The sequence below is a fragment of the Armigeres subalbatus genome, chromosome 1 (genome assembly GCF_024139115.2).
Source record: "Armigeres subalbatus isolate Guangzhou_Male chromosome 1, GZ_Asu_2, whole genome shotgun sequence".
NCBI classification, from domain to species: Eukaryota; Metazoa; Arthropoda; class Insecta; order Diptera; family Culicidae; genus Armigeres; species Armigeres subalbatus.
The window spans coordinates 248,324,533-248,349,530 of NC_085139.1; the positions used below are offsets into that span (position 1 = coordinate 248,324,533).

Sequence of the window (24,998 nt, forward strand, 5' to 3'; positions counted from 1 at the left end):
TCATGCAACAATACCAAGCGAGCCCGTGGTGTGGAAATGAATTACAGTGAAGTGGTCGAGCGGACATATTATACAAAGAACAATTGTGTTTCGTCGAATCTGTGGTTGTCCTGCTCAATAAAGGTGCCGGCTCGCTTGATGGACCATTAGAACATTGCGCGTGTGTGTACCATTCCCCGGACATGGAACAATGGCCTACGCTATTTCGGCCTAACCGACAATATTGTGAACTCTGTGAAGACAACGGAAGAAGAAATGTGAGAAAGAGAGACTAAGCATGCCGAACCTCATCGGGAAAGCATCGAATGGATCAGCAGCAGCAGAAACGGCCGCAACGTACCGGTGAGCTCACTCTGTTACCCCCCCCTACACTCTTTAGTCTTTAAATAAAACAAAACAAATATTAATTTCATCAAAAATTGTATGGCCCTCCGAACCACAGCTGTCCGTTTAGTCTAAAGTCCAAAAATCTTGTTTTCCGATGTTTCCGTCCACCTTGTTATTGTCCGCCTTTCCACCACATAAAACTAAATAGAATTACAAAAGGAATTATCTCCAATGACCAACACAGCAAGCAATTAAAACGACCCTGAGGACCAGGGAGAATAATAAAAGAAGGCCTTGAGTGCCCACCCCGGAAGCTGCCGTGGCTCTAGACCAGCAGCTTGGGGCTTTGCTGGTCCTCGTCTAGGACCTAAATTCCACTCCCTGGGTCTCAACTGGTTTCAATATGGTGGCCAAAAACAAAAGAAAGGATGGTTCAGAAAAAGTTGGAAAAACTTCAAAGATTGGCTACTCTTTCAATAACTGGTGCAATGAGAAGCACGCCGAATGAAGCGCTAGACGCTTTGCTCCACGTGCTACCATTGGATCAATTTATTCAGTTAGAAGCAGAGAAGAGTGCTTTGAAGATCAAAAAAGATTCAAACCTCTTCGAAGGTGACCTAAAAGGACATCTTTGTGTTCTAAACAAAAAAAAAATCAACTCACTTATCACAAATAATGATGACTGGATGAGGAGAAAATACATTTTTTATCGTTGTTTTGATGTAATTAATCTTGAGCAAATACACGGGCAAACGGTGGACCAAATCTTCGCTCAGGGTCAATAATTGTATTAGTTTATAACAGAGTATGGTATCAATAACAGAATTAGGTATTATTGAGCCAATTTCTCCTGCTCGGGTACATCTCACGTGACTCGTCATACGCAATCGCGCCAACGCGGCATAATTTAAAATGACTTACAACACGTTTGCAAAGCAACCAGTTTTTCCCCTGATTAGTTACGGGCGACACGTAAGTACATACTATATTGTAGATCCAGTTGAAAACCGAACAGAGCTCTCGCGACAATCGCATTTCCTCCCATTTCCGGATGTCGCAACTGCATTGCGAATAGTGCGCATCTATGCCATAGCCGTGCGCCATCATGCGCACCACTCGCGATGCAGTTGCGACATTTGGAAATGTGAGGAAATGCGATTGTTGCGAGAGCTCAGTTCGGTTTTCAACTGGATCTACAATATTGTCCCCGACAATTACCTAACGTATTCGGCTGGTCCTTTTCCGATGGCACAAGGCCACCCATTTGGCGATCCTGGCCGTGCATAATATAAACCTGCTTATGTTATTTTTTCGATTTGTTAGACAACCTGGTTTTTTTTCAAATCAATAAACTTCGCATCGGAAAAGGATGGACCGATCAAAGTTAAAAAAATAAAAATGCCCAAAGAGACTAAAAAAAAATTTGAGCTCGCAAAAGTGCTCAGTGCGTGTGAAAAATCGCTAAAATATTTTGAGCGTGAGTAATGATCGCATAAGTGCTTAGTGCGTATCCAAATCGCTAAAACATTTTGAGAGCGAGTGGTGCTTGCAAATTGCTCAGTGTATATTCCAATTTCTAAAATATTTTGAGCGCGAGTGGTGTTCGCAAAAGTGCTCAGTGCGTATCCAAATCGCTGAAACATTTTGAGCGGGAGTGGTTCTCACAAAAGTACTCAGTGCATTTCCCAATTGCTAAAACATTTTGTGCGCGTGTGGAAGCTCGCAAAAGTGCTCACTGCGTATCCAAATCGCTAAAACATTTTGACCGCGAGTGGTGCTCGAAAAAGTGCTAAGTGCATGTGAAAAATCGCTAAAACATTTTGAGCGCGAGTGGTGCTCAATGCGTATCTAAATCGCTAAAACAATTTGAGCAGCAAAAGTGCTCTGTTCGTAATGAAATCGCAAAGCATTTTGGGCGCGAGTGGAGCTCGCAAAAGTGTTCATTTATTTCATTTATTTAGTTTACATCTAAACAATTAACTAAACAATTGATACCCATATTGCCAGGGTTTCTTCTTAATAAATTTGTGGCCTAGAGGGCCCCACTGGAATCTGTTCCAGGATAACTAAAAACATAATCACAAACTCGGATTTCGCGAATGTTCTGCGTGCTATTAAAGGGTGCAGTCAATACGATACGATACGATACGATTCTGGTAGATGCGATTGACCGTGAACCAAACCGCGGGCTGTTATGGCAGCCTATAACCATGGAGCACCTAAGCGACTTCGAATTGGCTGATGACTTTGCACTCCTCGCGCAACGGCGCTCTGATATGCAGAGTAAGCTCAACGACCTCTCCTTCTCGGCAGATTTAGTCATCAACGTCAACAAAACCAAATAGTTGGATGTAAACACGGTGACTCCTTCCAGTTTCACAGTAGCCGGGCAACCGGCCAATATCTTGGTAGCCAAATGGCGTCAGACGGCGGTACTAAGATCGACATAGGCGCACGGATCAAGGAAGCAAGGGCTGCCTTTGCGAGTTTAAGAAATATCTGGAAAACCAGGCAGATAAGTGAACGCACCAAAATACGAATTTTCAACTCTAACGTGAAATCTGTGCTGTTATACGCTAGCGAAACATGGTGTGTATCAGTGGAGAACACTCAACGGCTGCAGGTGTTCATCAACAGATGCCTGCGGTATATAATTCGGGCCTGGTGGCCTCACAACTGGATCTCAAACAACGAGCTCCATCGTCGTTGTCACCAGAGGCCGATAGCAACAGAGATTTGGGATCGGAAGTGGGGCTGGGTCGGCCACACTCTACGTTGGGGCGGAAACGAAATCTGTAAACAAGCATTAGACTGGAATCCAGCGGGACATCGCAGCAGAGGCAGACACAGAGGCTCATGGCGGCAAAGCCTCAATAAAGAAATAAAAGAAGTCGACCGAAATCTAACCTGGCAACAGGTTAAAGCGATAGCCGGGCAACGCTCAGGATGGAGATCTTTCAAGTCGGCCCTTTGCACCCCCGGAGGTGTACAGGATCCATAAGTAAGTAAGTAAGTCAATACGATACATTGCGCGGCTGTTGTAATGTTTCCAAAAGCGCATTTGCACAAGATTCCACGCGGCGTTTCACATTCGAGAGGAACAACCGCACTTTAGGAAACGCCGCAATGTTATCTCCCCATAAGAATCGAGTATACGGGCAGCAAAAAGCGCGGTGCGTCGTTTCTTGTGGGAAGCACCGCGTATACTTTTGGGCAAATGCGTTAATACCTAAATGACGTCCGATCGCGCACCAATTATTTTACTCACTCCGACCACGTCAATTATCTGCCTACTGGGCAGAAACATGACAAAACAGGCATCTTTATTTTTTTTTATTTTTTTAATCTTTCGTTTATTTGGAAGGCTCATTTGCCGCGAAGCGTTACGGGGCCGAAATCAAGTTTAACAATACATTTCTTGATTCTTATACATAGTGTTAGTTTTGGAGAACCGAAAGACTCGCGGTTTAGTCGAGGTTAGGGAATACAATAACACAGTAGGAAAGGAAAGGATTTTAGGGTGCTTAAGTAATTACGATGCTGATGTTCACAAAGTTGACATTCCTCGCATTTATACATCTGTAACGGGACAAACAAACTTTTTTTTGGGAGACAACGACAAGAGGAGCACATACGGAAGGGATTAACGACAGACATGGAAATTATGGAATTCCGCTGGAAGCTCCAGCGGTATGACCAGCCGAATAATCGGCTGGGTCACTGATGAGACCAACTTACCTATGCGTGCGTATTCGACGAAGGTTGATGATGGAAGAGGACAATTGCTAGACTGTGACGTTGTCGAGTCCAACGGTTACTATGATTCGTTACTAACGCATGCACGAATGTTCATGCGTATTGCGCATCTCTTGCATTGGGCAACACATATCCCACATCTCCCTTCTCCTCCAACCTGTGAAAAAAATGAATTTCAGATTCAAGCGCGTTGAGCGACAAAATTTGACGTTTACGTATTATCTTTCCGGAACAAAGCTAGACCGCTTTTTATACCGAAGTTGGATTTTTCTCCAGATACAGGCAACTTACCCAACTTCGGAAGTAGTGCGCTGGATTCGCCTAAAGATGCGCAAAACAACGCATCAATTAGTTTGACAGATAAAACTTCGGAAGAAAGGTTCGGTGCGGAAGTCCCGACTTCCGAATTCTAAGTTGGTGCTACGCCGACAATATGTACTGTGGGCGGAAATGACTCCATTTTTTTCTTTTAAAATTTTCTGTTCAGCGCTCGGCTAGTCCTTATCAGCATGAAGCACCAAGAAAATAATAATTTGCCTGTACCGCGATTTCCAGTGAAGTCATTGGTAAGTAGTTCATTGTATTTTTAGAAAATGAAGTAGAATGTGTTGATTGGGTCCTAAAGCCCTACATCGTTTATGATTGCAAACGATAGTGCATCGGTCAAGAATACATGAACCGATGTTAGAAAAATTCTGGTAAAAGTCTAAATCTGTAAAAATAATATGTTTTTGTTAAAGACATTTTAAGGCAAATTTTGGGCTGTGCAACATTTCAGAACGAGTCCAAAATGTCAGGCCCATATGTTAACTGTCAAAGGTTGCGTCAAGTGCCCTGCGGTGATTTGCTAGTGCGTTTGAATCATATTATTCCGTACGTCAAACAAGACCGAAAATGTCGAGGAAGCATTTTCCGTTTATTTTTCAATTTCAAATTCGACTTTTGAATCGGAAAAAAAACAGTCGTTTTCAGGATGAGGTTAACATTATTGTTCCCTGAAAGAAAATCGAGTATAGATTCTTCATTTCGGGGCTCAATTAGGGGAAAGTGGGGCAAGATGGCCATCCTAAGCGGTAACCCTTGGTAAAATAGTGACACTCCTTCAAATTCTGCTGATTTGTTCATGAAACATCTTTATGATGACCCGTCTTTGACATAAGTATCAATAAACACTGATTAATAACGTTTCAGTATATTATAAACTGGTTTTAAAAAAGGTGTTTTTATGATGCCTATATTTACCATATGGGACAATATGACCACCCCCTCGGGGCAAGATGAGCATTGACCAAAAACTATATCAAAAGTTTGCTAAATTTATTTAGAATAGGGGACACATTTCTTGCACTTCTATGGATTATGTTCAAATGATGCTTCGTTTAAAACTGTCGTATTTCATGTTGGTTTCTCAACAACTGGCACTACGACAATATCATAATTTGCCTAAAACTAATTTTTACTGTTAAAACCATATCCTTTGTTCTAAATCATCTCTGATTCACGCAGAAACTATTTTGATTATTTTTCAAATGCATTCAAGGGTTAGGCGACTCTTAATTCGGAAGATGACCTTGTTTTTATACAATTGGCAATACCGCCCCAGGCCGACGTATAGCCAAAGATTTATATCCTATCGAACCTAATTACTGTGAATCTCCTCAAATTATTATTGTATATAGGCTATAGTTATATAAAAGCTTCCGGTAAATATCAATTTGTCCCGGAAAATGTAATTTAGGCTTCAATTGTTAAATTATGTTACTAGAAAATTATAAGAAATTTCGAATTTTAACTAAACCATCTTCTAATCAATATTACAAGAACAAGTGAGGTTGTCAGTGCATTTTTCAGTTGTATAGCCCATTTACATTATTGTGAACCATTCCTTGTAATAATAATGTGAATATAATGCTCACCTAAGGCATAATTAACGTTGGTTGTCTTGCCCCATATGGCCATCTTACCCCACTTTCCCCTATGCGCTAATTTGTTCAAGCAGGACTATACCATCAATGAAAGTCAGAACACCCCCTAATAAATGCATCCTGCAGCAGACATTCCGCTTATTCACTTATGTGCCATTTGAAGTTTTTCTATGTTTCCTTTAGCCTACATTAGATTTAGATTTCTGGAAGACTTATAAGCTGTATTAAGAAACAAATAGGACTAGACGGCTCGACATGGCAGTCAATTAGTGTATCTTAGATTGTTATTAAATTGATTCCCTGCTGAACATTGTCTTCATCAGTCCAATCCTATGAATCGTTTAGCTTCTGCTTATTCTTGTGGTTTTCATTAGACGACAAACTGCCGTAACATGACCAAGATGACCACAACTAACCACTTATGCGGTACAAGGTTATGATAGGACATTGATCGCCAGAATGGGAACATCGTGAGCGCCGACCCTGCCCAATGGCCAGCAATGTCTCGCTTAGTTTGATCCTGTTCCGTTTGTCGGCCATGATTAAGCGAAACTTGTGTGTTTCTTGAAATGTTTCTTGTTAAGGTCATGGTTTTGTTTGATTTGCATTCATCTTTCTACGCTTCGTCTCTGGTTGTGAACTGTTATGCATGGTTCGTATCGTGTCCGAATGTTCGAGAGGTTTTAGCCAACTCCTTGTTACACGTTCGCACGAACAGTTATTGGTCCTCAGTTGGCCTTGTACCACACAATCGAATCTTGCCTGTGATTCGAGAATGGGAAGCAGCGGAATTTTTATGCTCGCATGTCGGTTATGGACTTCAAGTGTGCATCCACATTTTCCACATACATCCACAAACATTTTCCGCAACGTAAATTGTTTAGAACCGACAAAGCTTCAATTTTACAGCCTTCCAGGTACTTTACAGTTCCCCATGGATAGGAAGAATAGTTTTACACACGATGCATGAACTGACGTATTGGATAGCAGCATAGCTATTTCAACGTTTTCAAGAAAGTGCTACCCCACTTCCCACAGTTTATTGGCTGACAATTCTTCGGAAAAAGGTGGAATTTGCTTCCAGCCGGTACTTGATATAATGTGATTTGTTATGCTTTTCTTGTCAGAATTTTCCCATCTTTCCAGACGACCTGTGGGCGCTGAAGCTCAGAGTCGTAACTGTTAACGCTATTGGCGGTCTGTGCTTCTCTTGTAGCTTCCAATGACATAACCAGCTGTATCATGATATCCCATTAGGCATTCACTGATCGAAATTACGATCATCAGCTTCTGTCACTGTTGATCCTTCTGGTCCAATATCAATGGAGCTTTCTTCGCCTACCATTTCAAAGCTTTCTGAAATGCAAGCCATTTTCAGAAAATCTATCTCAGTCACTCAATCAGTTCTACGGCACAAAGATTAGATGACAACAGTTCATCGGTATAGAATGATTCCTCTGAAGCCCCAGGTAGACTCACATATCGTAGCGGTGTCTAAAGACGATCGAGGCATTAAGCTACATACTTCCGTGTTCTGTATCTTTGTGAACCCTATTAGTTACAGCTTGTCTTATTATATAGGGCCACGAGGCCTTCTATGTAATTATCAATTGATGACCCATCTCATTGATAAATTTTTCAAATTTTCTACATCGAAGACGTCTCGTATCGACGTCTTCTCGTATAATCTTCATTTGAATAGTATTAGTAGATGTCCCATCACACTAATCCATTCCTCATAATGCTATCATTTCTTTTGTAAAATAACCTTATAGCAGACGTCCCATCTCACTTTTTTTTATTATTTATGAACTACCAGTAGATGTTCCGTCTCACTGGTCTAATGATTTTAAGAACTTGTCGTTTACAGTTGACCAATTCTACAGGGGTTAGACAAAAAGGTTGAGATAGGTAAAATTATGTCGAAATTAAAATCATCATAACTTTGCGTAGAATGATCCGATTTTGATAAAATCAGGACCATCAGAACCGGACGCTTTTGTAGTATACTGCCCCTCTACGAAACCTAAGATTGGTATTTGGCCACCGTAGATGTTCCGGGTTTTCCGAATGTATGTTCAAGATGCATTTTTTCCACTGCTTGACATTATATGTAACGTTTAGTTTCATCATGTTTTATACTTTCTCAAAAAACTAGAACTAATATGCCGATTCAATGGTGACTGTAGATCGAAAATCCATCAAAACTACGCATAAATATGGCCATTTCCGAAAACAAACTGTTCCGGGAACATAATGAAATGATAACGGATCGTGATAATGCATGCAATTTGCAAATATGGGTATCTATCTTCATGGCTTTGCGAGACGATGATTACAGAAACATTTCCAGAATGATGGTGTCCATTGCCACCCTTATAGCATGTTCCAAGGGCCTTCCAGGAGGGACCGGTTTTGGCACCGTCTGGAACTATGCGTATATGGGTGTCAAAATTCATGTTTTCCCAAGCCGATGAATATAGGATCTTTATTAAAGATACATTATGGTGACTGTAAGACTCTCTGGCCAATTTGTAACAGGTTCCGGGTGTTCTGCGAAAGTGACTTTTGTTCAGGGTGTACGACCAATTCCGTATCAATTTTACGAAAATGGTTATATCTTTGCGTATACCAAACGAATTTTCGATCTGCAGCCAGCATTGGTCAGCATATTAGTTCTAGTTTCCAGGGAGAGTGTAAAATATGATGGCAGTAAACGTCAGATAAAACGTCAAGCAGAAGAAAAAATGCATTTTTAACATATCCTCGGAAAACCCGGAACATCTCCGGTGGCCAAGGGCCAATCTAAGGTTTCGCATGGGGACCGTATACTAGAAGAGTTTCCGGCTTCGAAGGTCCCGGTTTCATCGAAATCGGATCATTCTACGCAAAGTTATGGTGATATGAACTTCGACAAAATTTTGCCTATCTTAACCTTTTTGTCGAACCCCTGTATATATTTATCCATTTTTTTCTGTTACTATAAACTAGTTCAACAGATATCTCATTTCGATTTTGGCAGTACGAGTGGATGTCCCATCACACTAATCAATTTTTCATGATGCAAACTTTTCTTTTGTAACATAAACCAACCGTAAATGTCCCATCTCACTGGTTTAATATTATTTCTGTACTACCAGTTGATGTCCCGTTTCTCTGACCAACTTTGCTTATGCATGCTATTTATTCATCTGCAGCTCTCGGGTGATTTGTATTCATCTTTTTTTGGTCAAAAGTGTGGATGTCCCATCGCACTAAACCATTTTACATGATTCTAGCTAGCTTATCTCTAGTAACCTGAGCCAACACCAGTAGATGTCCCATCTCACTAGTAAAATTTTCAAGGTTATCAGTAGATGTCCCGTCTCACTGATCCAAAAATTAAATCCATTTCATTTTGAACGGTTGTCCCAACACGCTTCAGTAGTTTTCTTCCCAAACACGTGTTTGATGAAGCATGCCTCTGTAGATGGTGGATATCCCTTTCCACTTTCTTTGAAAAGAAAAATCCATTGGATCCATTTTTGGTTCATTTGTTTGTCGTTTTTTCAGACAAAACCTGGCAGGATCGCCAATATGGAATTCCGCTGGAAGCTCCAGCGGTATGACCAGCCGAATAATCGGCTGGGTCACTGATGAGAGCAACTTACCTATGCGTGCGTATTCGGCGAAGGTTGATAATGGAAGAGGACAATTGCTAGACTGTGACGTTGTCGAGTCCAACGGTTACTATGATTCGTTACTAACGCATGCACGAATGTTCATGCGTATTGCACATCTCTTGCATTGGGCAACACATATCCCACAGAAATGTACAACAAGAGGAAGACATTCGATATGGGATGCGACAGACAAGGGAATGGGCAGACAATGATTACAGTTTTACATCAACAACTTTCTAAAATTGGTGGACCAGGGACATGTACTCTAGGCCCGACAACACTTCCCTAATAGGCTTTGATTGTTTTCCTCGGACCCGGAGATGTTCAGTTAGCGCAGATCTGGGGCCACGATGCTCCTCGCACGCCCACACGACATGATCGATGTCCTGATAATCCTCGCCGCAAACACAGAGATTTCCTTCCGAGAGCCCCACTCTGAAAAGATGTGCATTTAGAGTGTAGTGATTGGACATTAGACGACACATGGCTCGAATGAAGTCTCGTCCCATATTCAATTTTTTGAACCATGAACGCTACGACACCTGCGGGCGAATTGAATACAGCCATCTACCCAACTCCCCATTTGTCCATTTCTGTTGTTAGCTGTTCAAGGTTTCCTGACGAACTAATGTGAAAAATTCATCGAAGGTGATTCTCCGATCGTAAATATCACCTTCCATAGCGCCCACCTTAGCCAAAGAGTCCGTTTTCTCATTTCCCGGGATCGAGCAATGAGAAGGGACCCAAGCCATGGTGATTGTATAAGACCGTTGTGATAAGGCACTCAAAGCTTTCCGTATCCCATTTAGTAGATACGCTGAGTGCTTAACCGGTTTCATTGGCCGAACAGCCTCCAGGAACTTAGACTGTCGGTGAAGATGAAAAAGTGGTCAGGAGGTAGGGATGCGATTTGCACGAGAGAGTAGTGTATAGCTGCTAGCTCAGCAGTATACACGGAACAAGGCTCTTTAAGCTTAAAGTAGGCGCTATGAAAAACGTTAAAAACACCGAAACCAGTGGAGTCATCCATTTTTGACCCGTCTGTGAAAAAGCTTCTCTCCTCGCTGGCGTGCCCGTATTTGCTTGCAAATAATGGAGGTATGACCTCCGCACACAGAAAGTCTGGTATTCCATGAACCTCCTGCTTCATGGACAGATCAAAAGTAACAGAGGAACTGTAAGAGTCTAAGAAGTTAGCACGATTGGTGTCAACCAAAGATGGGCTTACCTCCAGCGTTATGTACCAGTGGTAAATACTCATGAACCGAGATTGAGGGTTTTGTTCGAGCAGCTTCTCGAAGTTGTCAATTACCAATAGATTGAGAACCTCACAGCGGATGAGGAACCGGAGCGATAATTCCGCGAAACGATCTGTTAGTGGCAATACTCCCGCAAGTACTTCCAAGCTCATCGAATGTGTCGAATTTGTAATTGCTAGGATGGGCAGCACGAGGACTGCCAGGACAAAGGCCTCGGCAAGCTTGGCTAAGCAACGGCCTGCCGTGTGAGGCTGGGTGCTGCAAAGACCTCTTTTAGGGCTAGCTCGGCCTGGAGAACCTCTTCGGTCTCAAGATCGGCTGGTGTGTACCTCTACTTCACTAATCAGACCTCGGATATGTGGGAGTAATTAACAAAATCTCGTGTTTAACAGTTGTTGGTTTATTACCCTAAATTTACATACTGTGTGGGTGTGTGTCAGAGTCGTGTAGTTATCAATCAATACCTGGCCGGCCGGCATACGACGGATGCGATGGTTTCTCGATGTGCGCGCCACGTGTTGGCAGATGAGTTCAGAAGGTTGTAGGTTATCATACCTGATTCTATCTGTTTCACCTTAAGAATCCCTTAAATTCTGCTTTCTCATAAAAAGAGATGCTAGATGTAGTTATTCCACCACTAGAAGTAATTATTCCACTCTTCAATAACTTTTTCGGTGCTCTAAAAGCTCTATCACGTCCTTTTCGGTTGGAGTTCACATGGAAAAGGAGGTCACCAAACCTCGAAAACTTTCTATTCACCTCAACTTACTGCTCTATCTACCTCTATGCATCCACTGAACTATATTTTATGTCTAACGTTTATTGTAGTGTGTCGTGTGCTTAACCTAAGTCCTAGGGGTATAGTTTTATGGCATTTTTATTTAAATTTAAGTGAGATTAGATTTACACGGAATATATATATTTTTATAGATAAATAGGTAGGATGAACAAATTTAACACTAATTTACAGGCTTATTGTTACTAACGGTAACAAATTCATACATCCTAACGCGATACGTAGACAGCGGTACTGAATCCGTTGAAGCTTCAGCATGTGTGTTTTAGCCGCGGACTGGAAGCAGAAACTACCATATTCGAGGACCGACCAAATGGTTGTTCTATACAACGTCATAAGATCTTCGGGATGCGCTCCCCACCATGTTCCGGTTATTGATCGCATGAAGTTGATCCGTTTCTGGCATTTTTGTGTCAGATACACAATGTGCTTCCCGAAGGTACATTTCGAGTCGAACCAGACCCCGAGGTATTTAGAAGACATGCTATGAGTGATTGTCTTACCCATCAGTTGGAGCGGAAACTTTGCCGGCTTATGTTTTTTTTGAAAAGACAACCATCTCAGTTTTCTCCGGAGAGAATTTGATACCCAGCTTCGTAGCCCAAGTGGACAAATTGTCCAGAGTATCTTGCAACGGTCCATGCAGATCAACTGCGGTTGGCCTCGAAACGGATACAACACAATCATCTGCAAGCTGCCTTAACGAGAAATTTGGCATGAGACATTCATCAATGTCTCTGACGTAAAAATTGTAAAGAAGGGGGCTTAAACATGAGCCCTGGGGGAGACCCATGTAGCTAATTCGTGAAGTTGCCGAGTCACCATGAGAAAAACTCATACGCTTCTCTGACAACAAATTGTACAAATAATTGTTTAAAATTGGTGAAAGTCCACACGAGTGGAGTTTGTCGGATAAGACATCAACGCAAACTGAATCAAAAGCCCCCTTAATGTCCAAAAAAACTGAGCCCATTTGCTCTTTTTTTAGCGAAAGTAAGCTTAATTTCTGAAAAAAAGCAACGCAACAGTCGTTCGTTCCCTTGCCACTGCGGGAACCAAATTGTGTATCTGACAAAAAACTATTCGATTCAACCCATTTGTCTAGCCGGAAGAGAATCATCTTCTCCAACAACTTCCGAAGACATGACAGCATCGCGATGGGGCGATACGAGTTATAATCCGACGCGGGTTTTCCGGGCTTCTGGATGGCTATCACCCAAACTTGCCTCAAATCATCCGGAATAATGTTGCACTCCAGAAACTGGTTGAACAGGCTCAATAAGCGCCCCTTCGCGACGTCTGGGAGGTTTTTAAGCAAATTGAACCTGATTCTCTCCATCCCTGGAGCGGAATTGTTACATGAAAGGAGAGCAAGCGAGAATTCAATCATTGAAAAGGGGCGATCCATGTCATCCGTGTCAGCAAAAGCATCTTGTAGCTCTTGTTTCACCGGCACCGAATCCGGACAAACTTTCTTTACGAAGTCAAGTATCCACCGCGACGAGCTTTCACGATCTTAATTTACGGAGGACGCGTTGCGCATTCTTCTCCCGACGGTCCACAGAGTTTTCGTTGAAGTCTCGCGCGATAAACCTTCAACGAAAGTGCGCCAATATCCACGTTTCTTCACTTTGACCAGTTTCTTGAACTGGATCTCGAGCGCGATGTACCGTTTGTGAAGAACGATCGAACCGTGTTTCCGAATTTCTTTGAAAGCGGCGGATTTCTTGCGATAAAGTTGTGTACACTCGACATCCCACCACGGACTGGGTGGTTTCCTACGAACCGAAGCTCCTGGCACTGGCTGGCTTTGTGCCTGAAGAGCACTGTCAAGGATCGACTGGGACAGAAACTCGTACTCTTCTCGCGGTGGAAGTGCTTCTATCGACATTACGCCATCAATGATGGCCTCCGCATATGTGCCCCAATCGATGTGCTTCGTGAGGTCATATGAGAGGTCGATAGGAACAGATTGACTACGTCCATTGGAAATCGAGACCTCGCTCGGTAAATGATCACTACCATGGGGATCTTGGACCACCTTCCAAGTACAGTCCAACGATAATGAGCTCGAACAAATGGAAAGATCTAGACGGCTATCTCTTGCTGGAGGAGCCACTCGTGTAACTTCTCCTGTATTCAAAATTGACATATTAAAGTCGTCGCAGAGGTCGAATATCATTGTTGAACGGTTGTCGTCGTACAGTTCCCCAGCCTGTTCCGTGGGAGTTAAAATCTCCCAAGAGCAACCGTGGCTCGGGCATAACCAAGCAGATGTGCGAGAGATCTCTACGAGATAACTAAAACACTCACTCTTATTTTATAGTATTTTTTGCACGAGATGATCCGAACTAGTAAACACCGTTAACGGATTCAAAACTTATCAGAGGATGATTATTTTTACTGCTATATTTTTCGCTTTCTTTATATGACGAGGGCTTGAATGGCTATTGTCAGCCCTTATTGAAGCTTCTTGGTAAAGCGCTCATGACGATGTGACAAGCGACATTTGCCTTCTCTACGATCTCTCAGGATGCCTAAGCGGGGAAAAGATGAATGCGACACTGTAAACGGCTGTCACTCAGAATCAAAAATGCACTTTGAGGAATTTTCCGTACCACCAATCTTAATTGATTTTTTATAAACTGTGGGATGATTGTGAAAGTAAATGCGCTGTTATTCAAGTCATGTAAGGGGCAGTACTTTTCCAATTGGCTTCCCTTGTAGGCATAAATGTTCCATACTGCAATGTATATGTAGATTGTAGATACTCTTGATACTTGCGTTAGCGTGATCAGGACCCTTGTTGCCGGAGCCAATACATATGCGCGCGCGCCGCAGGTAATCACGTTTTCGAACCTCTCGCCGATTATTATTCTCGCTCTTTGGTGCCATGATGCTATACCTTATCGTCGCATTGATACACAGCCACAAACATTGGGTCCATATAAATGAGCGTGAGCGAGTAGTGGCCAGATTAATTAAGTTCCACTAGTGCGCGTTCAGTGTGTCGCCAGAGCTAGACTACTAAGGACGTTTCTGTGAATTTGGTGTAGTGATAAGTGGTGTGTTGTTGAGAACCAGTTAAAGTGAAGCACGTTGTCGTACGTACAGCTCAAAGGGGTTCAATTGATTGCAATTTGTGCATTTTAAGATGGCAGCAGTTACGGAAGGTAAATTAAGGATTTTATAGTTTCTACTGGAACTGTAAATGATTTATGGGGTTTTGATTGTGTTTTACAGCCGGTGGAATCAAGCTGGGCAAGCTGTTGATTGAGGGTAAGACCAAGCAGGTCTACGACGTACCGTCAATGCCCGGTCACTCGATCTTGTTGAACAAAGATCGAATCACGGCGCACAATGGCGTTCGGTCGGATAACCTCGAAGGAAAGGCCAAGATTTCCAACCAGACGAACGCCAAAGTGTTCGGGCTTTTGAACCAGGTGGGCCTGAAGACGGCTTTCGTCCGGATGGTGTCGGACGATGCATTCTTGGCACGCAAGTGCGAGATGGTTCCTATCGAGTGGGTTACCAGGCGGCTGGCAACCGGTTCGTACCTAAAGAGGAACCCAGGAGTGAAGGAAGGGTTCCGGTTTTCGCCACCAAAGCAGGAGGCTTTCTACAAGGACGATGCCAACGATGACCCCCAGTGGAGCGAGGAGCAAATTGTGTCTGCCGGGTTCAAGGTCAATGGAGTTCTGATCGGTGAGTAGAGTGGGTGTGGTAATTTTTCTATACGTTTCGGCTGGTCATGGGTTTTGTCTCTTAGGTATTTTATTATTTCTGTACCATGAAGCAACGGAATCCGCATACATAAACCTTTCAATATCCCTGCTAGCGCCAAGAAAATGTAATTCGAATTGAATTAACGCATTTGTTCTAATTAATGCAGATTTATGGCCGGGACATTTTCATAAATTGCAAGCAAGCTATGCAATGATTCGCACATATGAAATCCGTAGCTCAAACATAAGAACTATGTTCTATGTTTGCAATGGTGATCTACGTATATCGTATGGCTTAAAATGTGTGTAAATACGAAGACTTCGTAACTCGTCAACGGTTGTCTACGTTTGGCCTGCTTGGGTGTGACTCTTATCCTTCATATTTCAAGGTCTATTTTTAATTTTGAAAACGGAAAATTGAACCACAATACACATCAGGTATATAATTTACAATTAATTACATTTAAAACTCTTGGTTTGAACCAAAAATTATAAGATGGATGGATCTCTACGCTGAAAGTTGCGTCGAATTGCATGACACCCTCTAATTAAATTTTTTAATCATACGTTATCAGGGGTGTGGCTGGCAGAGTCCAAAGGAAATCCTATCCATGGACTACAAATCACTTGTATAGTAAATATGTTTAGAAATAATTTCAATAATAAATAACCTCGAACAAACAAGTTGAAATTGCGTTAGTTCTTATCAAATATCAACAGCAACGGCAGTCACAAACATGCAAGCAATCAGTAGACGCTGCTGTTGCTTTGACCTCTTGTGGAAAGAGTTTCCATATCATCGTCTGGTCTGGTTCTTCTGAAAACTGATCGACGTTAGCTGCGGTTCCCATGGCAACACACAGCACAACATGTTTACTGTTATTGAACCGATCAATATGAGAGCCGTATATATTGATCGGCTCAATAACAGTAAACATGTTGTTCAGTTGACTGATAAGTTGCTTGTTGCACGATCGATCACCAGTGGGGGTCGTTCCCATTCGTTGCGATAGTAGCGAAGTGGAGACATTAAACGATTAAACATAACTTGTTCAACTTGATTACAATAAATCACATCATGGTTCGTTACTACGCTTTTCTTAGAAATCTGTTTTTTTTATTACAAATTGCACAGTTCAGAAACTTCAACTCCTGATTCGTCGCTGCAAACATGTTCAAATCGGGTGAAATTTATAAAACATACCTACTTATGAGAGTGAGGAACAAGCATTGATTACTTCCAATTTCTGATTAAATGTAGATTGGAAAGAACGTTAAACCTATCTATAAAATTGTTTTTAATCTCATTCCATACTGAAGAAAAATGATCACATCTTTTGTTCATTCAAATTTTACTTAAACAGGGTATCTACCATGAGGTCTACTAATCTGTGAAAACAATTTAACGTGCCATTATGTACTAGATTTTTGCAGCAAAACAATCAATTCAAACAAGTCTCGTTAATTAGTTAAGAAAATATTTAGGAAATGCCCCCAGGAATTCCTTAGCAAGTCCATCCAGAGATTGCTTCTGCCATTCAATCCAAATTTTTTTTCATGAATTCCATCGGAAATTCCTCCTGGAATTCCTTCAAAAATTGTTTCGGAACTTCCTCAAGAATTTCATTCAGAAATTTCTTTAGGGACTCCTTTGATAATTTCTTGAGAAAATTCCACGGGGATACCTTAGTAAAGTATTTTGGAGATTTCATCAGATATTCTTTTAAAATTTTGTGATTCCTTTGAATTGTTATTCGGTAATTTGTTTAGCTTTAGAAAACCAACACAAAAACAATCCAAATTAAATGCTTCTATTCAAAGTCTAAATACAAATACGCAAATGCATATTTACTAAACAAATTAATACAGCCTTTTTATTTTGAATCTCCTGAAATGTCAACTATTTCATGTTCATGATCCTCCAACTGCAAATATATCCAGCATTGCAATCCAAAACCAATAGACTTCGACCCGGCAGTCCATATCCAATACAATTTGATGGCCTTCCAATGGGAAAGCCAAAACAGAAGCCAAAAATTACAAGTCGAAACCGATGAGCAAATCATTCAATCCAGCGCTCTTCTAGAGCGTCTTCGACACTGCAAATCGAAAATGATGAGCAAATCATTTAATCCGATGCTATTCCAGAGTGTCTTCGTCACTACAAATCGAAACCGATGAGCTAATAATTCATTCCGACGCTTTCCCAGAGCGTCTTCGATATCGCAAGTCGAAACCGATGAGCAAATCATTTAATCCGATGCTATTCCAGAGCGTCTTCGTCACTACAAATCGAAACCGATGAGCAAATAATTCATTCCGACGCTTTCCCAGAGCGTCTTCGACATCACAAGTCGAAACCGATGAGCAAATCATTTAATCCGATGCTCTTCCAGAGCGTCTTCGACACTACAAGTCGAAACCGATGAGCAAATCATTCATTCCGACGCTTTCCCAGAGCGTCTTCGACACTACAAGTCGAAACCGATGAGCTAATCATTCAATCTTCCAGAGCGCATTCGACGTGACAAGTCGAAACCGATGAGAAAATGAGCCAAGCGCGCCCACAGGATACTTACAAAACAATAATTTCCAACCAGGAACAATCTGGCAGGATCGCCTGTGCGGCCTAATTCCGCCGAAAGAACTATTCGTTTGTTTTGATCGCTTGTGTGCTGTCTCAACGAACTCCGTAGAGATGTCTGAAATTAATCGATTACTTCGATTAATCAATTCATCGTTGTGATAATTGATTTATTTTTAATGGATTACTACCCAACGATTCATCGATTCAAGAATTGACAAGAATCGAGAGTAATTGATTAGTTACTAATCGACTAATCGGGATGTTACATCTCTATTCATTACCCGACGAGGAAAAGCAAAAGAGGTAAAGCCATGGCCTGCTATTCACTAGTCAATGTTGGCAACCGAACATTATTTTTGCATATCTGTCATCAATGCACGGATTGCCCAACTTCTGATATATCTCACCCTCACAAAAACCAAACATGAACTACAACATGATTGACAATACACGGCCAAGTTAAGCTTATTGAAGCATATTTTGGCAAAATAATTTTAAAGGTTACCGCGTCACTAGCGTTATGGTACTTATGTTTCTACTAGAAATACCTTTGTTATTTGCTTTCAAAATTCTTTCGGGAGTCTATTCAAAAAATGATTCGGTCATTTAGGAATTCCTTTGACGATTTTTTTTAAATTCTTCTAGGACATCGTCCGAGAATACCTTTGGAAATTCTTTCGAAAACTTCTCTAGCAAAAATCCTTCATTTAATTATTTTATATTTTTTGTTCGGAAAACCCTTCAGGTTCTCCTTCGGGAATTTCTTAAATAATCCATTCGGAAATTCCTTCTGAAATTCTTTTTGAAATTCCTCTACAAATTCTTTCCAGAAATTATTTGGAAAATAACGCTCACATGGACACTCCTTGAGTGATTCCTTGGAAATTCATCCAAAAATTCCTTCGGTGGAATTGCCTTAGAATTTCCGAGAGAACTCTGAAAAGAATTTACATTTATTTTCAACTAGTCGAAAAACATTTTTCCAAGTGAAATTGAACACAGCTGATCCAAAAGCAAATCGATTAGTGAGGAAATCTTGCAAATCGGTCCATCCATTTGGAAGTTATATTGCCTCAAAGAAAATGCAAACTCATTTTTATATATAGAGACTAGGCGAACCTACCTGATCTCGCTCGGGTTTCGTTTTTGATATGTCTCGGAAGCCTCCTTTCAAGAGGCTCGGAAGCCTCCTTTAAGAGGCTCTGGAAGCCTCCTTTCAAGAGGATCGGAAGCCTCCTTTCAAGAGGCCTGGAAGCCTCCTTTCAAGAGGTTGGAAGCCTCCTTTCAAGAGGCTCGGAAGCCTCCTTTCAAGAAGCTCGAAAACCTTCTTTCAAGAGGCCTGAAAGCATCCTTCCAAGAGGCTCAGGAAGCCTCCTTCCAAGAGGCTCGGAAGCCTCCTTTCAAGAGGCTCGGAAGCCTCCTTTCAAGAGGCTCGGAAGCCTCCTTCCAAGAGGCTCGGAAGCCTCCTTCCAAGAGGCTCGGAAGCCTCCTTCCAAGAGGCTCGGAAGCCTACTTTCAAGAAGCTCAGACGCCTCCTTTCAAGAGGCTCGGAAGCCTCCTTTCAAGAGGCTCGGAAGCCTCCTTTCAAGAGGCTCGGAAGCCTCCTTTCAAGAGGCTCGGAAGCCTCCTTTCAAGAGGCTCCGAAGCCTCCTTGCAAGAGGCCTGGAAGCCTCCTTTCAAGATGCTCGTAAGCCTCCTTTCAAGATGCTCAGAAGCCTCCTTTCAAGAGGCTCAGAGCCTCCTTTCAAGAGGCCTGGAAGCCTCTTTCAAGAGGCTCAGAAGCCTCCTTTCAAGAGGCTGGAAGCCTCCTTGCAAGAGGCTCAGAAGCCTCCTTTCAAGAGGCTCGAAGCCTCCTTCCAAGATGTCTGGAAGCCTCCTTTCAAGAGGCCTGGAAGCCTCCTTTCAAGAGGCTCAGGAAGCCTCCTTTCAAGAGGCTCGGAAGCCTCCTTACAAGAGGCTCAGGAAGCCTCCTTTCAAGAGGCCTGGAAGCCTCCTTTCAAGAGGCTCAGGAAGCCTCCATTCAAGAGGCTCAGAAGCCTCTTTTCAAGAGGCTCGGAAGCCTCCTTTCAAGAGGCTCGGAAGCCTCCTTTCAAGAGGCCCGGAAGCCTCCTTTCAAGAGGCCCGGAAGCCTTCTTTCAAGAGGCCTGGAAGCCTCCTTTCAAGAGGCTTGGAAGCCTCCTTTCAAGAGGCTCGGAAGCCTCCTATCAAGAGGCTAGGAAGCCTCCTTTCAAGAGGCTCTGAAGCCTCCTTTCAAGAGGTTAGGAAGCCTCCTTTCAAGAGGCTCGGAAGCCTCCTTTCAAGAGGCTCGGAAGCCTCCTTTCAAGAAGCTCGGAAGCCTCATTTCAAGGGGCTAGGAAGCCTCCTTTCAAGAGGTTAGGAAGCCTACTTTCAGGAGGCTCGGAAGCCTACTTTCAAGAGGCTCGGAAGCCTCCTTTCAAGAGGCTCAGAGCCTCCTTTCAAGAGGCTCAGAAGCCTCCTTTCAAGAGGACTGGAAGCCTCCTATCAAGAGGCCTGGAAGCCTCCTTTCCCGAGGCCTGGAAGCCTCCTTTTAAGAGGCCTGGAAGCCTTCTTTCAAGAGTCCTGGAAGCCTCTCATCAAGAGGCCTGGAAGCCTCCTTTCAAAAGGTTCGGAAGCCTCCTTTCAAGAGGCCCGGAAGCCTCCTTTCAAGAGGCTCGGAAGCCTCCTTTCAAGAGGCTCGGAAGCCTCCTTTCAAGAGACTTGTAAGCTTTCTTTCAAGAGGCTTGGAAGCTTCCTTTCAAGAGGCTCAGAAGCTTCTTTCAAGAGGCTCGGAAGCTTCCTTCAAGAGGCTCAGAAGCCTCCTTTCAAGAGGCTCAGAAGCCTCCTTTCAAGAGGCCTGGAACCCGAGTAGCACAATTCACACTAACTTGGTTGCAGCAACCCAAAATGTGATCAAATTTGGTTGTATATGAGTTACGTTAACTTCTCTACAACATGTGTGCTGCTTGGGAAGCCTCCTTTCAAGAGGCTCGGAAGCCTCCTTTCAAGAGGCTCGGAAGCCCCCTTTCAAGAGGCTCGGAAGCCTCCTCTCAAGAGGCTCGGAAGCCTCCTTTCAAGAGGCTCAGGAAGCCTCCTTTCAAGAGGCTCAGAGCCTCCTTTCAAGAGGCTCAGAAGCCTCCTTTCAAGAGGCTCAGGAAGCCTCCTTTCAAGAGGCTCAGAAGCCTCCTTTCAAGAGGCTCGGAAGCCTCCTTTCAAGAGGCTCAGAGCCTCCTTTCAAGAGGCTCAGGAAGCCTCCTTTCAAGAGGCCTGGAAGCCTCCTTTCAAGAGGCTCGGAAGCCTCCTTTCAAGAGGCTCAGAAGCCTCCTTTCAAGAGGCTCAGGCCTCCTTTCAAGAGGCTCAGAAGCCTCCTTTCAAGAGGCTCAGAAGCCTCCTTTCAAGAGGCTCAGAGCCTCCTTTCAAGAGGCTCAGAAGCCTCCTTTCAAGAGGCTGGAAGCCTCCTTTCAAGAGGCTCGAAGCCTCCTTTCAAGAGGCTCTGGAAGCCTCCTTTCAAGAGGCTCAGAGCCTCCTTTCAAGAGGCTCAGAAGCCTCCTTTCAAGAGGCCTGGAAGCCTCCTTTCAAGAGGCTGGAAGCCTCCTTTCAAGAGGCTCAGCCTCCTTTCAAGAGGCCTGGAAGCCCCCTTTCAAGAGGCTCAGGAAGCCTCCTTTCAAGAGGCTCAGAGCCTCTTTTCAAGAGGCTCGGAAGCCTACTTTCAAGAGGCTCTGAAGCCTCCTTTCAAAAGATTCGGAATCCTCCTTTCCAGAGGCTCAGAAGCCTCCTTTCAAGAAGCTCAGAAGCCTGGTATCAAGAGGCTCCAAAGCCCCTTTCAGGAAGCTTGAAAGCCTCCTTTCAAGAGGCTCGTAAGTCTTGTTTCAAGAGGCTCATAAGCCTCGTTTCATGGAGCTCGGAAGCCTCCTTTCAAGAGACTCGGAAGCCTCCTTTCAAGAGGCTCGGAATCCTCCTTTCAAGAGAGTTATCAGATTATTTTATTAACATGTTCAAACCCCTTTTGTCTGTTAACAAACTACGTAACGCATTTGGGGGATGGGAGAGATCCAACATTCGTTATATTTCGTTATACTAAAATTATTGAAAACAACATCAAATATGTTTGATCTTTTGCTTAATTTCTACACATTTTTGTCTTGCAATAAATATTCACCATTTCTGCTGATCATGTTATTTTATGGAACGACACTTATTAGAATAGTATTTTCTGACAAGAATTTCCAAACCAATCCGAAGTTATTATATGCCACCCGAAGAGTTTTCATACTGAGTAATTGCATTTCAGCCTAACTACTGCAATAGGAGAGAGATAGGGTAAAACGTCCTATCGTTGTGGTATGCCGTAATGTTGCGGTAGTGTTAAAGTAGGTCATTCTGGATAAAATACCATTGAAAAGAATTGTCGGTACGCTAAAACTCTTGGCATTAACGACTAGAACAGCTTTTGTTTGACAAAATTCCGTTCAAAATGATGAAAATCAACATTTTTCGTTAAAAATTTGAACCCTTTGAGCCTATTATTGCTGTAGTGCTAAGGTCCTATTGTTGCGGTATCGATCTCCATAAGAATTACATGCAATACCGCAACAATAGGACTGACCTTCAAAAAATATCGCAACGATAGGCAACTGCGTCCTATTATTGCGGTAGTTTGTTTTTATTGTGATAAAAACAAAACAACATTAGTTCTGCACAATTGACGTAATATTTACAAAACTATAGTTAACGAGCATCCTATTTAACTACTACAATGTGGAAATCGACCAACAGGTAATTTTTGAAGAATTTTTGTAATCAATTTTGTTTTGACACGGTGCTTAACCCCTCCATAATAGGTCGTTTTACCCTATGTAGATCGTATTAGTCATTAAAAAATCAAGCACATAGCAAACAAATATTGTATTTCTCGGTTAAACTGTCCCGCTAAACTATTTAAATTGCGATGGTCGTAAATCGCAATTCTGAATGAAAATTTAAAATGATTTTAATGGAAATTATTTTTTCTAACAGTCCTGTGAGACATTGTTCCTAAATTATCTACCAGTTGGGCGCCAGCAATGTAAATTGAGGTCTGGTATCAGGGAAAATGTTTGTTTGTGCAGGAATGTGTTTTCCAATGTTTGTTTTCAAAGTCATATATGCTGAAATCCAAATCGCTAAGTTTTTATTAGTCTTATTTCCAATTTAGTATAGAATTTTCTCATATCGCCCCAAGATGCCCAATTTCTAATTACGCCCTTTCCATTTTCATGACACCCCCCCTGCTCCAACAGGCCAAGACGAGGTGGACATCATGCGCCAAACAACCATCGCCGTGTTCGAGGTGCTGGAGCGAAGCTGGGCCTCCCGTGATTGCGCCCTGATCGACATGAAGATCGAATTCGGCGTGGACGCCGACGGCCAACTGTTGGTAGCGGACGTCATCGATTCCGACTCGTGGCGGCTGTGGCCATCGGGCGACAAACGGCTTATGGTGGACAAGCAGGTGTATCGCAACCTGGCCAAGGTAACGGCGTCCGATCTGGACACCGTCAAGCGAAACTTCCTCTGGGTCAGCGATCAGTTGGACAAGATGGTCCCGAAGAGCGACCATCTGGTGGTGGTGCTGATGGGTAGCCCCTCGGACAAGGATCACTGCGAGAAGATTGCCAAGCACTGCCGCGATCTGGGATTGAATGTGGAACTGCGCGTGACCTCGGCGCACAAGGGAACCAACACGACGCTCCACATCGTGAGCGAGTACGAAAGCGTGCTGAGCAATCTGGTGTTCATCACCGTCGCCGGTCGCTCCAACGGATTGGGACCGGTGCTGTCCGGCAACACCAACTATCCGGTCATCAATTGCCCACCAGTGAAGCCGGAGAACGTAAACCTTGATGTGTGGTCCAGCTTGAACCTGCCGTCAGGACTTGGATGTGCAACCTTATTGTACCCTGAAGCAGCGGCCTTGAATGCGGCACAGATTTTGGGCTTGAACAACTTTTTGATCTGGTCCAAGTTGCGCGTTAAACAGCTGACCAACTTTGCTAGTCTGATCTACGCCGACAAAAGCTTGCGTGGTGTTCGCAGCGAATGAAGAAGTTATGACTTCCCCTAGGATGTACGTTTAGAATTGTTAAGAATCAAAGCCATTTTATCTTTTCGTTTACTAATACAGAATACAATAAAGCATGTTTTACGGTAAATTGTTCTTGTTCTTTCCGTTGGAATTGATTAGAGGTTAAGTTCAGAGAGTTGGCCCAGTCAAGTGTTTTATAGTCATCTTCGCCCAGTGTTCTCATTGGTATTAGAGTTTGACTGCAAGTATCGATCCACAGCTTGTTGCATTTGTTGGCGCAGTAACCATCGAATTGTTTTGAATCATAGTATGCCACTAACATATAGGGCACTGCACGGAAACATCTCTTTCCCTTTCGTTCCTCATAAATTTTGACGTTTACTGGCCTTGTTGTTTTCTAATTTCTTTGCGAGAAAGAGACAAAGCAGTCCGTGCTGTGCCCTATAGGGCCCTATGCCCTATGAGATTAATATAGGGGCGATTCAAATATGACGTCCACTACTTTTTGGGATTTCTAGACCCCTTCCCCTCTGTCACGCTTTTTGTATACCTAGTACATGTACTATCACAAAATCATAGACCATCCACCCCCTAAACATGTGACATCATTTTTGAACGACCCCATATCAGTTAGCCTCTACATATCGTGTTATGATTTAATTGTCCATTTGTTATGGGCTCCCAGCAGTTGCTAAGGAAACAGTTCTGTTTGGCGAGGTGAAAATTTTAAAGAAAATAGCCGGAGAAGGAGGAAACGGATCTCAAGATGGTTCCGGGGATCAAGAAAACCAAGTTCGAAATGGTACCAGGAATCAAGCCGCCATCGGAGGTCGTTTGCCGAGCAGCTCGGTATCGTTGCCGGCGCGGCTAGTGTTAATCGGTTCGGAGAATTACAGCTCG

The 24,998-nt window shown here is 43.0% G+C and overlaps 1 protein-coding gene across 1 annotated transcript; it reads left to right on the forward strand.

Annotated features, from left to right (window-relative positions):
* Nucleotides 1-14,678: 14,678 nt before the first annotated feature.
* On the forward strand, nucleotides 14,679-24,225 carry LOC134206446 (bifunctional phosphoribosylaminoimidazole carboxylase/phosphoribosylaminoimidazole succinocarboxamide synthetase). Its single transcript, XM_062682163.1, has 3 exons — nucleotides 14,679-14,898; nucleotides 14,969-15,430; nucleotides 23,314-24,225. The coding sequence occupies exons 1-3, from the start codon at nucleotides 14,880-14,882 to the stop codon at nucleotides 24,114-24,116; spliced, it is 1,284 nt and encodes a 427-aa protein (XP_062538147.1). The 5' UTR covers nucleotides 14,679-14,879; the 3' UTR covers nucleotides 24,117-24,225.
* The last annotated feature ends 773 nt before the right edge of the window (nucleotides 24,226-24,998 follow it).